The 12,922-nt window shown below is 48.1% G+C and overlaps 2 protein-coding genes across 2 annotated transcripts in view; both read left to right on the top strand.

Annotated features, from left to right (window-relative positions):
- LOC102385892 (zinc finger protein RFP-like) overlaps positions 1 to 1,029 on the top strand; it is a 20,379-nt gene extending 19,350 nt beyond the window's left edge. Inside the window, exon 8 of the mRNA XM_006038321.3 lies at positions 271 to 1,029. Coding sequence (XP_006038383.1) covers positions 271 to 788 — 518 coding nt within the window. The 3' untranslated portion in view covers positions 789 to 1,029. The remainder of the gene's footprint in view (positions 1 to 270) is intronic.
- Positions 1,030 to 2,400: 1,371 nt separating this feature from the next.
- Positions 2,401 to 12,922, top strand: part of LOC102386896 (zinc finger protein RFP-like) — a 12,412-nt gene continuing 1,890 nt past the window's right edge. The window contains exons 1-5 of the mRNA XM_025194813.1: positions 2,401 to 2,843; positions 5,965 to 6,060; positions 8,612 to 8,842; positions 11,136 to 11,158; positions 12,825 to 12,922. The exon at positions 12,825 to 12,922 is cut by the window's right edge and continues 6 nt beyond it. Of these exons, the coding sequence (XP_025050598.1) occupies positions 2,424 to 2,843; positions 5,965 to 6,060; positions 8,612 to 8,842; positions 11,136 to 11,158; positions 12,825 to 12,922 (868 nt within the window). The 5' untranslated portion in view covers positions 2,401 to 2,423. The remainder of the gene's footprint in view (positions 2,844 to 5,964; positions 6,061 to 8,611; positions 8,843 to 11,135; positions 11,159 to 12,824) is intronic.

Genomic DNA, 12,922 nt, shown 5'->3' with positions numbered 1-12,922 from the left:
CCCGGGGGGGGGGGGGGGGGGTTCCAGCTCCCAGTTCTTAGACCTTTTAACATATTCATTTTCCTCTGGGGATTAACTTTGAATATGCAGTCTTTGGGTTTTAATAAATTTTTGGTTTAGTATGGCAGAGACGTGACTCAACTCTGTGGGAGAAGAGTGGTGGAGGGGAAGTGTTCGAGCTGACACGTGGGACTGCTGGGGAGGGGGAGGGATGGCCCCAGCCTCCCCCAGCGCTGAGTTCTGCCCCTGACGCTCTGGTTCCTTTCCTAGTGAAGGTGACTCTAGATCCAGACACAGCTCATCCCAACCTCATCCTGTCTGAGGATCGCAGAAGTGTGAGACGAGGAACCACACGGCAAGTTCTGGCCTACAATCCTGAGAGATTTTATCCCATTCACTGTGTGCTGGGCTGCGAGGTCTTCACCTCCGGAAGATACTGCTGGGAGGTGGAGGTCGGAGAATGTGGATCCTGGGCTTTTGGTGTGGCTCGAGAGTCTGTGAGCAGGAGGAGAGAAATCGACTTTAACCCTGAAGAAGGGATCTGGGCCGTGGGACAGTGGGGAGGGCTATATTTTGCTCTTGCCTCTCCTCGCACCTCCTTGCCCTTGAGCTGGTTTCCCAAGAAGATCAGAGTTTACGTAGACTGTGAAGGAGGCCAAGTGTCATTTTTTGATGCTGATACCGAGGCCCTGATCTTTGCTTTCCCACCAGCCCCTTTCACTGGGGAGAGAATCTGCCCCTGGTTCTGGCTGGGGAAGGGGTCACGGCTTGACCTCTGCCCCCAGTAAGTATCCCAGTTCAGACCCTTAAGTAATCTCCTCTAACCTCTGAGATCCCATCTCTGTGTTCCTGGAGACAAAAATGCGTTTCTGACCCCTGTGAACAAGAGAGAAGAATGAGATGAGGCTAGATAAGGGTAAGGCCAAACTCTTCGTTACTTCTCTCTGAGAGTCTGGAAGCCGCTAAAGATACTGCGGTGAAGTGGGGGAGTGTAGGAGGTGGAGAAGAGGAACCTTTTAGCCGGGGCAGGGGGGAAAAAATTAGTCTCTATATCTGAGTGTTTTCTTAAGTCAATAAATGTTCCTTTTTGTGACTCTCACAATGATTGGGAATTTTTTGTGAATGAACTTCATATTTTTAGAGCTATAAAGACCTTGAATTGCAATGCTTTTGTGGCTTATGAAGGACTTTATTTTCTAGAGAAAATTAAATAGAAATAGAAATTATCTAGCTGTTTATTAGTAACTTTGATGGCAAGTAAGCAGAAAAGAGGTAAAATTGCACCTTTTTATATGGCTGTATTTTAGACAAAGGTGTGTTGGGAGTTGGAGGTTTTCATAAAATAATGGTGAAAAACAAGTCTGAATGTGTGCATCTGTATCTTACATCTGGGCATTTGTTCTACACCCACAGGATGGCATGTGTGTGTGTACGCGCGCGCGTGTGGTTTGTTTGGCATAAAATGGCAAACAAACCCCACTAGAAATCATAAAATCACATCTTACATTGCACCAGTGCCAGTGAGGCTCAATGCCTGTGATGTTGTACTCAGATCCAGAGCAGTCCCTATATGTAGCCAACGGAGGCTAGTCTGGGCTCTCTCTTTGTGGCCACTCTCAGGACTGCAGTCTCCTGGGTACTTCAGCCCAGTTGTTGGAGAAAATACTAGAGTGTCTTCACTGGTGTAGTCCCAGGTTTGGAGTGGTGCAAGTACAGATGGTCATAGTGTGAACTTGCATCCAGCTGTGCAGAAGAAGCATGCTGCTGCCCCAGCACACACACGTTGGCCCCAAAGTGGATGCCCAGCTGCAGAGATGGAAACTCCGTTGTGAAAACAGACCTCAGAGTTGAATGAGCTGCCCAGTTTTGGTGCTTAATGCAGTAAAATCACTGGGGCTAATTGCAACATGAAACCATACAGTTAGCAGTAAAAAAAGATGGCATCTGGCCTGTACTTTTAAGGCTGCAGCCGGTGGAGCTGGCCTGATTTATCCCTGCTGAGGGTAGGACTTCTAGGTATGTTTATATTAATTTTAGACAGTAGTAGAGACTCCTCTACCAAACTGCACTTTAAATAGGTGTAAAAAGGCCTATCAGTGCTCAGTTTTTAACTGGAAAATAATATAACAGAAAAGGCTTACTAAAAAATGGCCCTTTGATTCAAAGACTGCTCCCGAGAAATTAGTAACTAACTTATCCATGTTTAGGCTTGCAACAAAAGAAACTACACCGCTATGCAAATCATTTCCGCCCAGAATAGGGACTGATTAAAACTGAAAGTCTCAAAACAGCTAGCACTTAATAGAGCTGGGACTGTTCTTTATGTGGTCTTGATCTAATAGTAACTTTTCAAAATAAGCCTTTTCACTTCAGACTCGACAGCTTACCGGTGGTCAGTTCTATCACTTTCTCTGCCAGAGGACATGGATGCAGGAACTGTTGTAGACAGTCTCCAAGATGAAGCTTCTTGCTCCATCTGCCTGCAGTATTTCCAAGACCCCGTGTCTATCCACTGTGGGCACAATTTTTGCCGAGCCTGCATCACTCAGAACTGGGAGGAATCGGATGCAAATTTCTCCTGCCCTCAGTGCAGAGAAACTGCCCAGCAGAAAAACTTCAGGCCAAACAGAGAGTTGGCAAAAATTATTGAAATAGCAAAACAGCTGAGTTTGCAGGCAGCAAGAGGGGCCACAGGAGGAGAGAAAGTGTGTGAGAAACACCAGGAATCTCTGAAACTCTTCTGCGAGGAAGATCACACCCCCATCTGCTTGATTTGCAGGGAGTCTCAGGCTCACAAAGCTCATGCTGTGGTTCCCATAGGGGAAGCTGCTCAGGACTACAAGGTAGGATATTGCAGTTTCTTGTAACAGGCAAGGGGCTGAAGTTACAATTTTGCATGGAATGGGAAATTCACTGTCAACTTCTAGTTTTGCAAGTTATTTTGTCTTTTGTAAGAAGGGTGGAGTTGATCAAATTGATTTAAATCAATTCAAACCATGATTTAAATAAAATAGATTTAAATCATTGTTTAAATCACTGGTCAGAAGCCTTGATTTAATCATTGTGTTCTACAAAAAGTGCATTCTTGTTGTTATTCATTTAATTTCTTGAAACTTTGCACTTTTAGAGAGAGGTAAGGGTAAGGTACTCCATGTACACAAACTTGCAGAGAGACAAGAGGGCTAATGGGTGGGTCTGTTGTCTCTTATCTCCATATATTGCTGTTAACAAGGATTGTTATTTCTGGAGACACAAATCCATAGTTTGAGAACTAAAACTAAGCGTCACAGAGCTGCTTCATGGGATCTTCTAGACTGAGCACTTAATCCCACTGCATAGAGTAGTTTTCTTTAATCTTTACTAATCTATAGAGCAGCCTCTGGGAACTCCCTTAAGAGTGGGCCCCCTTAAGATTGGGTTGATGGCCTGTTGTGACCTATTTATAAAACTTTTCCAAAAAGGTTACATGAATATATTGTCTCAAATAGTATATAATTAGAAGTTATACTCCCTATCCCATTATGAGATACTAGAGCTTTAACATATCTTAAATTAAAACTATCTTTATATAGGTTTTGGGGTTTGTTTTTTTTTAAAGCATCTTAAAAAAAATTTCAAATTTGATTAAATTTAAAAATCGGATTTAAATAAAAAGAAATCCAATTGTTTTCAAATCATTGCTTTTTATCCACCCTGATTGTAAGCTGCCCTGAGCCTTCTTTTTGGAAGGGCAGCATAGAACCAATTCTAATATAATGGCTTTGTCCGTCTGTCTGTCTGTCTGTCTGTCTGTCTGTCAAGCTTTTGGGCAACTGAGTATGCGCTGCTGAGAAGGCCGGCAGCAATTGGCTGTGGAGGCTCTGCCTCCTCAGGCAGGGAGAGAGCCCCCCTCGCCCCCCAACAGTGGATGGGGAGGAAGCAGCCGCGCCAGAGGCTGGAGGGGGAGTGCCAGTTAAAAAAGATGGGCAGGGCGTTGCTGCAGCAGAGCAGGCTGGGCAGAGGGGCATATGCAGATTAATACACAGGCCAGCTGGGCATGAGCTAAGGGACGTCTATCAGTTTGGGGTCCTGGGATCCTGATCCGTAAGAAAGTGAAAGCTGTGGTTTCAAATTTGGCACATTTCTGTCTCCTGGCAGGGAGACAAAAATGGCACCACATTTAAAAACCCAGCTTTTGCAGTTGCTTTTCTGAAGTCAGGAGGGGACCCCTTCCCCAGTGGGGCTGGCGGAGCAGGCAGGGGCCAAGCCAGCTGGCTGGCAATGCAGCGCAGCGCGGTGGGTGGACAGGCCAGGAGTGCTGCCCTGTGCTGCACAGCAAGGCAGGCAGCGGTGCTGGGGGGGAGGGGTAGTGCCCCAAAATTCACCTTATTCCCCTATAACTGCCCCTCCAGTGCTGCCACCCATATGAGAGGCACTGTGTGGTGCTCCCAGTCTGAGCCAGCCCAGTCTTGTACACATGTACGGCTGCAGGGACACAGCCAGGCAGCAGCTCCCTCCCGGTCAGTGCAACAGAGGCTGGTGGGGAGCGAGACAGCCGTGGGGGTGGGGGGGAGGGAAAGGGGCTACCTCAGTGTGATGGAGAGAGGGGAGGTCCTGGGAGGAGAAGGTATGTGGCTGTCTGTGTGCATTCAAGTGTCTGTCTGCGCATGAGTGCGTCTGTGTGCCTCTCTGTGCATGTGTGTGTCTGTGTGCATGCATCTGTGTATCTGTCTGTGCACATCAGGGCATCTGTATGCATCTGCTTCTGTGTGTGTGTGTGTGTGTGTGTGCACTCGCGTGCGGGCATGTGCATACACATGTCTGTTCAAGGCAGGGAGAGTGTGTTTCTGTGTGTCCATGTATGGAGAGATGAGTAGAATGCGTGCCCATCTGTGTCTGTGTGTGCATGTGTCTGTGTACGTGCATCCGTGTTCCTGGCAGGGAGTATATGTTTGTATCTGTCCATGTGCAGTGAGTAAAAGTAGTGTGCGTCTGTCTGAGTGCATGCCTGTGTGTTGGTGTGTTTGTGTACGTTTGCCCATAGCGGGACGGAGGGGCAGGGAGAAGAGGCGGGCATGCTCTTGCTCAACTCCCATGGCGGGAGGGGGCCTCCAATTTTGTGTTTGCCCAGGGCCCCAGTCCACATTAATCCGCCTCTGGGCAAGGGCTGGACACGAGGGGGGGGTGGGGGGTTGCACTCGTCCAGACGTGGGGCAGCGGCAGCACAGAATGAGGGATGCAAGCTCCTTACCAATCCTGGGAAGTGACAGTGGCACAGGGTGGCGGGTGGCAGCGCTCCATCCCCGCCTGCCCACACCCCTCCATCATTCTTGATGGGCAATTGGCTAGTAAATAAATAATTTCCTGGGGTACTCTAGTGATTATACACATAAGCACCTAAAAATTACTGATCTCGTCTCTCAGCCTTATTGATTAATGTCTGGGAGCAAAATTAAGGTGATATGCTAATATTTCTGCTTAAAAACTATGTTCCTCAGAATCTGTGTATTGAGCCAAACTGGCTCAGCTGAAAAAAAGAGACCGAATTCAGCACAGTGATAAACAGATGTTTAACTGTAAATGAAGTTAATGAGTGTTTTCACTTGCTTAAAATAAAATATGTCCCGAAATGCTTTAGTGAGCAAGGAACATACTTGTTTCTTGTCCATGGTATGTATTTAAATGATTCATTTCTTTGTTCAAAAACATCTTGATCTCTCAGAGGCCAGAGTTATGGAGTATAAAAGACCGGGGCTACGCTATCAGTAACTACTGAAAAAATCCAGTGAATTGTTGGAGAGAAGCCTTGTCACAGAATTGTTGTCGATATGGGGACTTTTTTCCCTGCCAAATTTAATCAGTTTTAAAACTTCCATTGCATATTTGCTACCAAATTGTTGTTTGTGGGGCCAAAATTTTCCACCCAGCACAAGCCAAGGGGGAGAACCCCACAGAGGTCAAGACCCACATTATTTCTTTGCTCAGGAAAAGATCCAGGTCCGATTGCAGGTTCTGAAAGATGAGAGAGAGAAGCTCCTGGGAGAAAGACAAACAGAAGAGGAAAGAAGCCAAGATTTTCTGGTAGGTGCCCAGTGTTCATATTCAGTACTTGGGTTCAGATCTCTCTCTCTCTCTCTCTCTCTCTCTCTGCCTGTAGCAGGGCTGGGATGTTGTATCCACAATGATCTGGGAAATGTGAGAAGCGAGAGATCATAAAAATCCTTTATTTTCTCAGTCTACCTTTAAGCAGTTGCTATTCTGGGAATCAAGGGGTGAGGGACCGTTTCACTCTATGCCCACGTGTTACTGGGTAAGACCATGAATGTCTGCCCGTGTTCACTTCTGAAGGCACCCCCACTCATCTGTGGGTGGAGCGACTCCCTGTCCTGCCCTGGGACTCAGGCAAATTCCCAAGAGCTTTGAGCACCACCGGGAAAATACAGCCATAGATTCCTGAGGGGAGCTTGTAGTGCAGTATGTCGAGTGGCTGGAGGGTCACAAGCTGATCTCCTTTCTGTTCCCCACCAGGGGCACTAGCTAGGGACCACGCATCTGCTGAGGCAGTGCCAGGACAACAATAGTGGCCTAACTGAGGAAGTCCTAAGGGTGCTGACAGACATGCAGCTCCCTGCTCTAACTCATGGTGCTTTGCAGAAAGCACTGTGAGTTACAGCAATCCCCTGGACCCAACAGATGTTCGCTGTTAGGTCCCGGGGGTTAGGGGATTTTGCTGCAGTTTGGAGTGGCTGTGAGTCTGCAGCTGCTCTGCCCTAGCCCTGCCCCTCCCAGCCCTGGCGCTATCTTCACAATGGGAGGGGGGAAGGGAGCGGAGGGAGCTCGGTCTGAGGTTTACCTAGGGTTACCATACATCCAGGTTTTCCCAGACATCCTCTTTTCAGATCCTCCAATCTGTCTGGGTGTTTTTTTAAAATACGGTCAAACATTCACGATTTTGCTCTGCGCCCGGCTTGCCCCAGCAAGGAGCTGCTTGAGGCTGGGGGCAGGGTGACTGGAGGCAGGGCACACACACGGCCGTCACGTAGCCAGGCAGGGGGTGGGAGAAGGTTGGCAGCTGGATACAGGTAAGTCTGTGGGGGGCCTGAGGTTTTGTGTCTCCTTGTCTGCATGTGTGTGGTATGGGGGTCAGGTCCGGAGCTGCAGCAGGGCAGGGGAGGTGCGTGCTGTATGCATGCCCTTCCAGCAGGGGAAGGGGGTGGGCTTGGAGCAGCAGGGAGCTGTGCAGCTGGCCTGGTGGCACTGGGGCCAGTGCCTGTGCTTGGAGGGTCAGGGTTTGGGGGAGTGGGGGAGAATCAGGAGTGAGGGGCACCGGCAGGGCTGGGGGCTGTGGCTTGGGAGTGAGGCAACAGAATAGGCAGGGGCAAGGTACTGCCATATTTCTGCCCCCCACAAAATCATATATCCCCCTCTCCCTGCATGACAGGTGTCCTCTTTTTTGCAACTGGAAATATGGTAACCTAGGCTTGCCAAGACTTTGCTGGAGAATGGGGTAGATAGATTACAGCCCCCTTCACCTTGACACCACTGGAAGCAGGACTGGGCTGCATCGGCCAGGCTCTGCTCCTGGTGCAGGCTGACACACAAATTAATGGAGCTGCTCTGCTTTGGAGCGCCTCCAGCTGAGCCCTTACGTAATGAGGGCTCAGATTGTTGTGGGCTTGGGTACTTGTAAAGTGCTCTGCAGCAGTTCTCTTCTGTAAGGACATGGCTGTAGAGTGATTTAGTGCACCAATCATGACAAAATGTCACTTGTCTTAGGACCTTAAGAGAGGCTCCTTGTTCTCTGTTCCTTCCCGCCCCACATCCGCCTCATCCCCTTCCCACTCTGCACTGTCTAGCATGCAGGGTGGTGACAGTGAGGTCTGGCTTGTGGGCATGCCTACACCCCCTCCCTACCACTGTGGTGCCCATCCTGCCTATAGCTACCTTAGAAATGCACTGAGCATGGCCAGGACCAAGCCCCTAAGAGCAGGACTGTCAGAGCTGCTACACTGTCCTGGTTCCTGTAGTTGCACACAGGGGGTGCAGGCTAGTGTGTGGAGTGTACTGCATAGTGGCACACCCGGACACGTGTGTCCTTGCTGTCCTTTGAAAAATCCATATATTGTTGTATGTTCTTGCGTGCCCTATGGATGTCTGAGCGTCCCTGTCAGCTGGGTGGATTCCAGGATTGTCATAATTAATACATAAAGGAAGGGGAGGATTAATCTACTGCTCTTTTTTTTTTTTCTAATTTGTTTCATTTTTACCTTCCCCAGCATCTCTTCATCAGTTCAGAGACCCTTTTTCAAGGATCTGGATAAAGGCCTATTTCTGTTATTTCAGGCACAACGTACACCAATCCCATTGTAGCCAGTGGGAAGTTATAGGAAAATAAATTTTTGATTGGCATTAGAAAAGCTCCTATAGAGCATGAACCATGTACAATTACCATACATTTTCCCTGTTTATGCACAGCCTGATTCCTACTAGTGTGAATGGGGACATCTACGCAGAAAACAGTGGAATTAGACCATCCAAAAACTTGGGCTTAAAGTGCTCAGTCACATGTCCCCCTGATCCTCTTCATGTCCCCAGTTCCTACTACTTCCTTGTCTATGCCTGTTCCTTGCAGGAAGAGTTAGAAACAGAGAAAGTGAAGATTGTGTGTGAAATAGAAGAGCTGCACCATTTCATGCACGAACAAGAGCGACTCTTGGTGGCCCGCCTGGATGATCTGCAAGAGAAGATTGTGAGGAGAAGGGATGAGAGAGTTGCCCGGTTCTCTGAGGACATTGTCCATCTTGATGACCTGATCACTGAATTGGTGGAGAAGTGTCAGCAGCCGGCAGCTGAGTTCCTGCAGGTCAGGGCTGAGTTCTTTGTTAGGTTTAAGGAAAGGGATGTAAGATTCTGTCAGATGGGCTCCAAGGCTCCTGGGTTTCACCCACTGGGCTTCCAAGAGGTACTTAAGCACCTAAGGGCATATGTACACCGTAGTGCCAGGGTGACCAAGCTGGGACATGCCTGAGCACACCCCACTCGCCTGCTCCATGTCATGCATGTAGGACTGTCCCGGGAGGTGGGAGATGAATTGGGGTGACTACCCCAGGCCCCACGCTTTGGGGGGCCCCGCAGTCAGTGCTGCATAGGTGCTGCCATGTACCACGGCTGCTGCCAAGCACTGCTGGCTCCATCCGCTCGCCCCCCACTGGGCCCTGCACAGGCTGATTATGCCCTGGGCCCCACACACTCCTAGGTATGGGCTCTGCACACGTGAAATCTGGAATAACCCATGAAGAAACCTTAGGTTCCTCCCTAGGAGTTGCCTTTAAACACACCGCAGATTGAAGTCTTGAGAGCAACCACGGGGAGATCCTCAGAGAGGTTTCACCAGAGGGTTTCTGAGCATGCAAGCAGGGGTGGTCAGGGCATGCTCAGGGGCATCCTGGCTGGTTTAGATGTGCTCACAGGTACAAATCCAGCTCCCCTCTTGGTGGGAAGTACCACAGACATGGCTAAAATTAGCTGTGCTCATGGCATTTTGAGACGCATGTACAGATTTGTACATCCTACACTTCCCCCTGTGCAATGCCATGTCCTCCTGAGCTGGATCTAAAGCCCCTCTCCTGCCCATGGCAGGGCTCAGAAAGATCTGCTCAGGTCATTGACCCTGTATTGGGATCCCAAACCACATGGGAAGGCAGGTAAACTCTGCACTAGTCCCAAAAAGGTTTGTCACAGGAAAACTACAACCAGTGGCAGGGAACATTTGGCCAAACAGCAGGATGGTGAGGGAGTGGAAGACTCTGGTCCAAGGCCTTTTGCCACACTCATTTCCTGCAAACGTCCTCATTTTTTAGTAGTTCTTTTTAATGTTAAATACTGCTTTGGTGGATTTATTGGCTTGCTCCCTCCTTCAAAGGAGTTGTATTTGATGCTATTGTGGTCACTGTAACGGAACAGCTCATCGATGGATAATGCTTGATTTGATTTTTATTTTTTTTCGTGTTCCAAAACAGCCAAATCAATTCCAAATCCATGAGTCAGTCAAGAGCCATAAGTGGCCCTGCTACTGGCAAACATCCTCCACCTCCACCCGGGGCTTCAGATGTTTCCAAATTCTTTGGCAAGCATCCTGTGTGCAGGCCCAAGCCCAGAGGTTTGGGGTTCGGATGCCCCTGAGTTTCACTTGCCCTCAGTCATAATGCTTGAACCAGGCTGTATGCGCTGCTCAGGACCAAATCAAGAGGTGCTGCTTCTCTGGCAGGTTCCAGGATTAGTTGCTCTCAAAGCAATCATTAGCAGTATCCAGATGCTTGATGTCATTCTCACTCCCAGAAGAGAGATTTTTATAGGTGGATAACTGCAGTCACTCATTGTTACCATATTTTCTGCTTTTATTGCTCGTTTGACCTTCCTTAGCATTCTAGGGTCGTGTCCACTATCTTGATCAGGTGGTCGTCATACAACCTTAATACCATACCATTTTTTTTAAGCATAGGATTTCTATTCATAGCTATTCTATGGTTCTTTTTGTTTCTGTTAAACATTTTGCCTTGTTTGACTCCACGCTTCCTTCAAGATGTAATGCTATCTCTTTTTTGGCATAACCCAAGAGAGGCAATATATATTCTCCAGTGGTTAGAAATCTTCTGGTAGTCTCCAGCCTCGTTTTGTGTTGGCTGAGAAATAAATTAAGAATAAGAGCTGAAGCGCAAATGTGCCAATTCCTATATCACCAGCACCGCAGCATTGGGAAAGTCTGGCTAAATTCCAGCCCTGCAATATGTACATGTAAAAACAGGCCTACTTAGCAGCTGTATTATCACATGTCTATGATTAAAAGAGCCAGCAATACAAAGGAGTACAAATGACTTAGCAATTAGTTACTAAGCATATCCCTGAGTTTACATAGTTTACAGTACCCTCCAGCTGTCATCATCAGTAAATCAAAACACTTTACAAAACAGGCTGGTATTACTAATCTCTGTTTTATAGTTGATCAAATAGGTGAAGTAAGCCCCATGCTGAGTTCCCCAGCAAGGACCAGCATCCAGCTCTCCCCAGTCCTGCTCAAAAGCTCAGTTAACAGCAAAGCAAGCAATCACATTGATTTCACCGTGGAGTAAAATTCCTTCTCTTACTTGCCTTTGCAGGATTGCAGAAGCATTTTGAGCAGGTATGTGGCTCCTTCTTACCCTCTGTCATTTTACTGTGCTATGAATAGCATTTAGTTGTATTGCAGTAATGCCTTGAGGCCTGAAACCATAGGTCTCTAATGCTCCATCATGCTGTATAAATGCATAACAAAAGAACCATGCATGGTCTGAAGACCTTTTGATCTAAATAGGCTGCTCATGGGACAGGATCACTGTTACCAAGGGGCCCCACTCCTATTCCTTCTTGGTCTTTTAATTTTGTCATGTGTGATGCCCACCAAAGCCACTTACCTGGGCCCTTTTGACCCAGACAAAAGTAGGTGGTTGGGACTTGATAACCCCTCTCAGGGCCTTCCTAATCAGGAAAATTGAGTGTTTCTTCCTCTAAGACAGAAGGGAAGGAACAATGGATTTCTAAATGCATGGCAGACCTCTCAATAAAGGAGCTGTTTTAAAAATATAAAGAAAAATAAATTGTCTCCAGTTGTCTAGGTTTATACACAGATTAGCTGTGATGGGAAGTCATTACCATCCAGTAACTTCTGGATGACCCACTGTGGAAATCTCTCATGTCGCTTCCTACCACTCAGATGTCCATAGTACAAACTGTTGTGAAACTGGCCACTTAGGAATAAACTTCTGGGGGAAGCCAGAGATGGATTTGGCCTTGGGATCACAAGGGGTGGGCACAAGGAGCAGTACCCCTGGGTGCTAACATTAGTAGGGGTACTAAAATGATGCCTGTGGAGCCTGCAGTCTGGCAGCAGCCAGGTGCACAGACACTCCACTGCTGCTGTAAGAGCAGTAACCCGGGTGTGCAGACCATGCTGTGGAAGCAGCAGCTGGGGCCTATTTTAAGTCCACAGAGTGGGGAAGACTTCCCCACCCCACTCCCAGCACCTCACCTCCCCACCCCCACTCTGCTGTCCTGCAGGGTTTGCCCAAGGTGCAAGCTCTGCTTGTTATTGCCTCTGGTTCAGATGGGTCCTACCAGGACATATTTTAAACATACTAATGAAATGTTAGCGGGCAAAGCAGAGGCATAACTGGGCAGTTTTGCCCCTTGGATAGCGGCAGCTCATGGGGCAGGGGCAGTGGCCAGGGCAAGTTGTTGCTGCTACAGGGGTTGACATGGAAGCTGCTACCAAAATGTACACTGAATTGTGATTTAAAAGTCAAAATTCTGCAGCCAAAAAAAGGAGGCAAGAGGGTTAACTGATACCCCAATGGCAGTGGCTTCCCTTGGGAACAAATCTCTGGCCAGCACTGTTGCTCTGCCCTCCCTCCCTGTGTGCCCAGTCCTGCACCTGAGTGCTGGGGCTGCTGCATGGAAGGTGCAAAGCCTGAGGGGAAGGGCAGGAGGATGAGGCATATGGCCACCCACCCCTACTAAATTCCAGCACCCTTCCTTAGGCAGTGTTTGGGGTTCATGGCCCATGCTTGCACCCTTTGTGATGCTCCTGGAGCGAAGCTTCAACTGGGGTCTGTATGCACAAAAGTCCTGGGTGAACGCTCAACTCCACTGAAGCCACTGGGGATTTGCTATGGAGTTCAATGGATTCAGGATTTCAGCAACAGTTAGTTCTTAATACGAAATGCATGTTGAGAGATGATAGATACTGTGAGGCACAGAGAATAATTATGGGCCTGAACAATAATTAACTGAAAAAGCCTATTTCCTTCTAGGTGGGAAGAGAAGATCCCAGAGCCACTGGAGACTTCCCTGGAGTTGGAAGAGAAAATCAACAGTTTTTCTCAGGAAAATATTGACCTGGAAGAGGTGC

Source organism: Alligator sinensis, unplaced genomic scaffold (assembly GCF_000455745.1).
Source record: "Alligator sinensis unplaced genomic scaffold, ASM45574v1 scaffold1220_1, whole genome shotgun sequence".
In the NCBI taxonomy this organism is placed as follows: Eukaryota; Metazoa; Chordata; order Crocodylia; family Alligatoridae; genus Alligator; species Alligator sinensis.
This window is presented reverse-complemented; position numbering and strand designations above follow the sequence as displayed.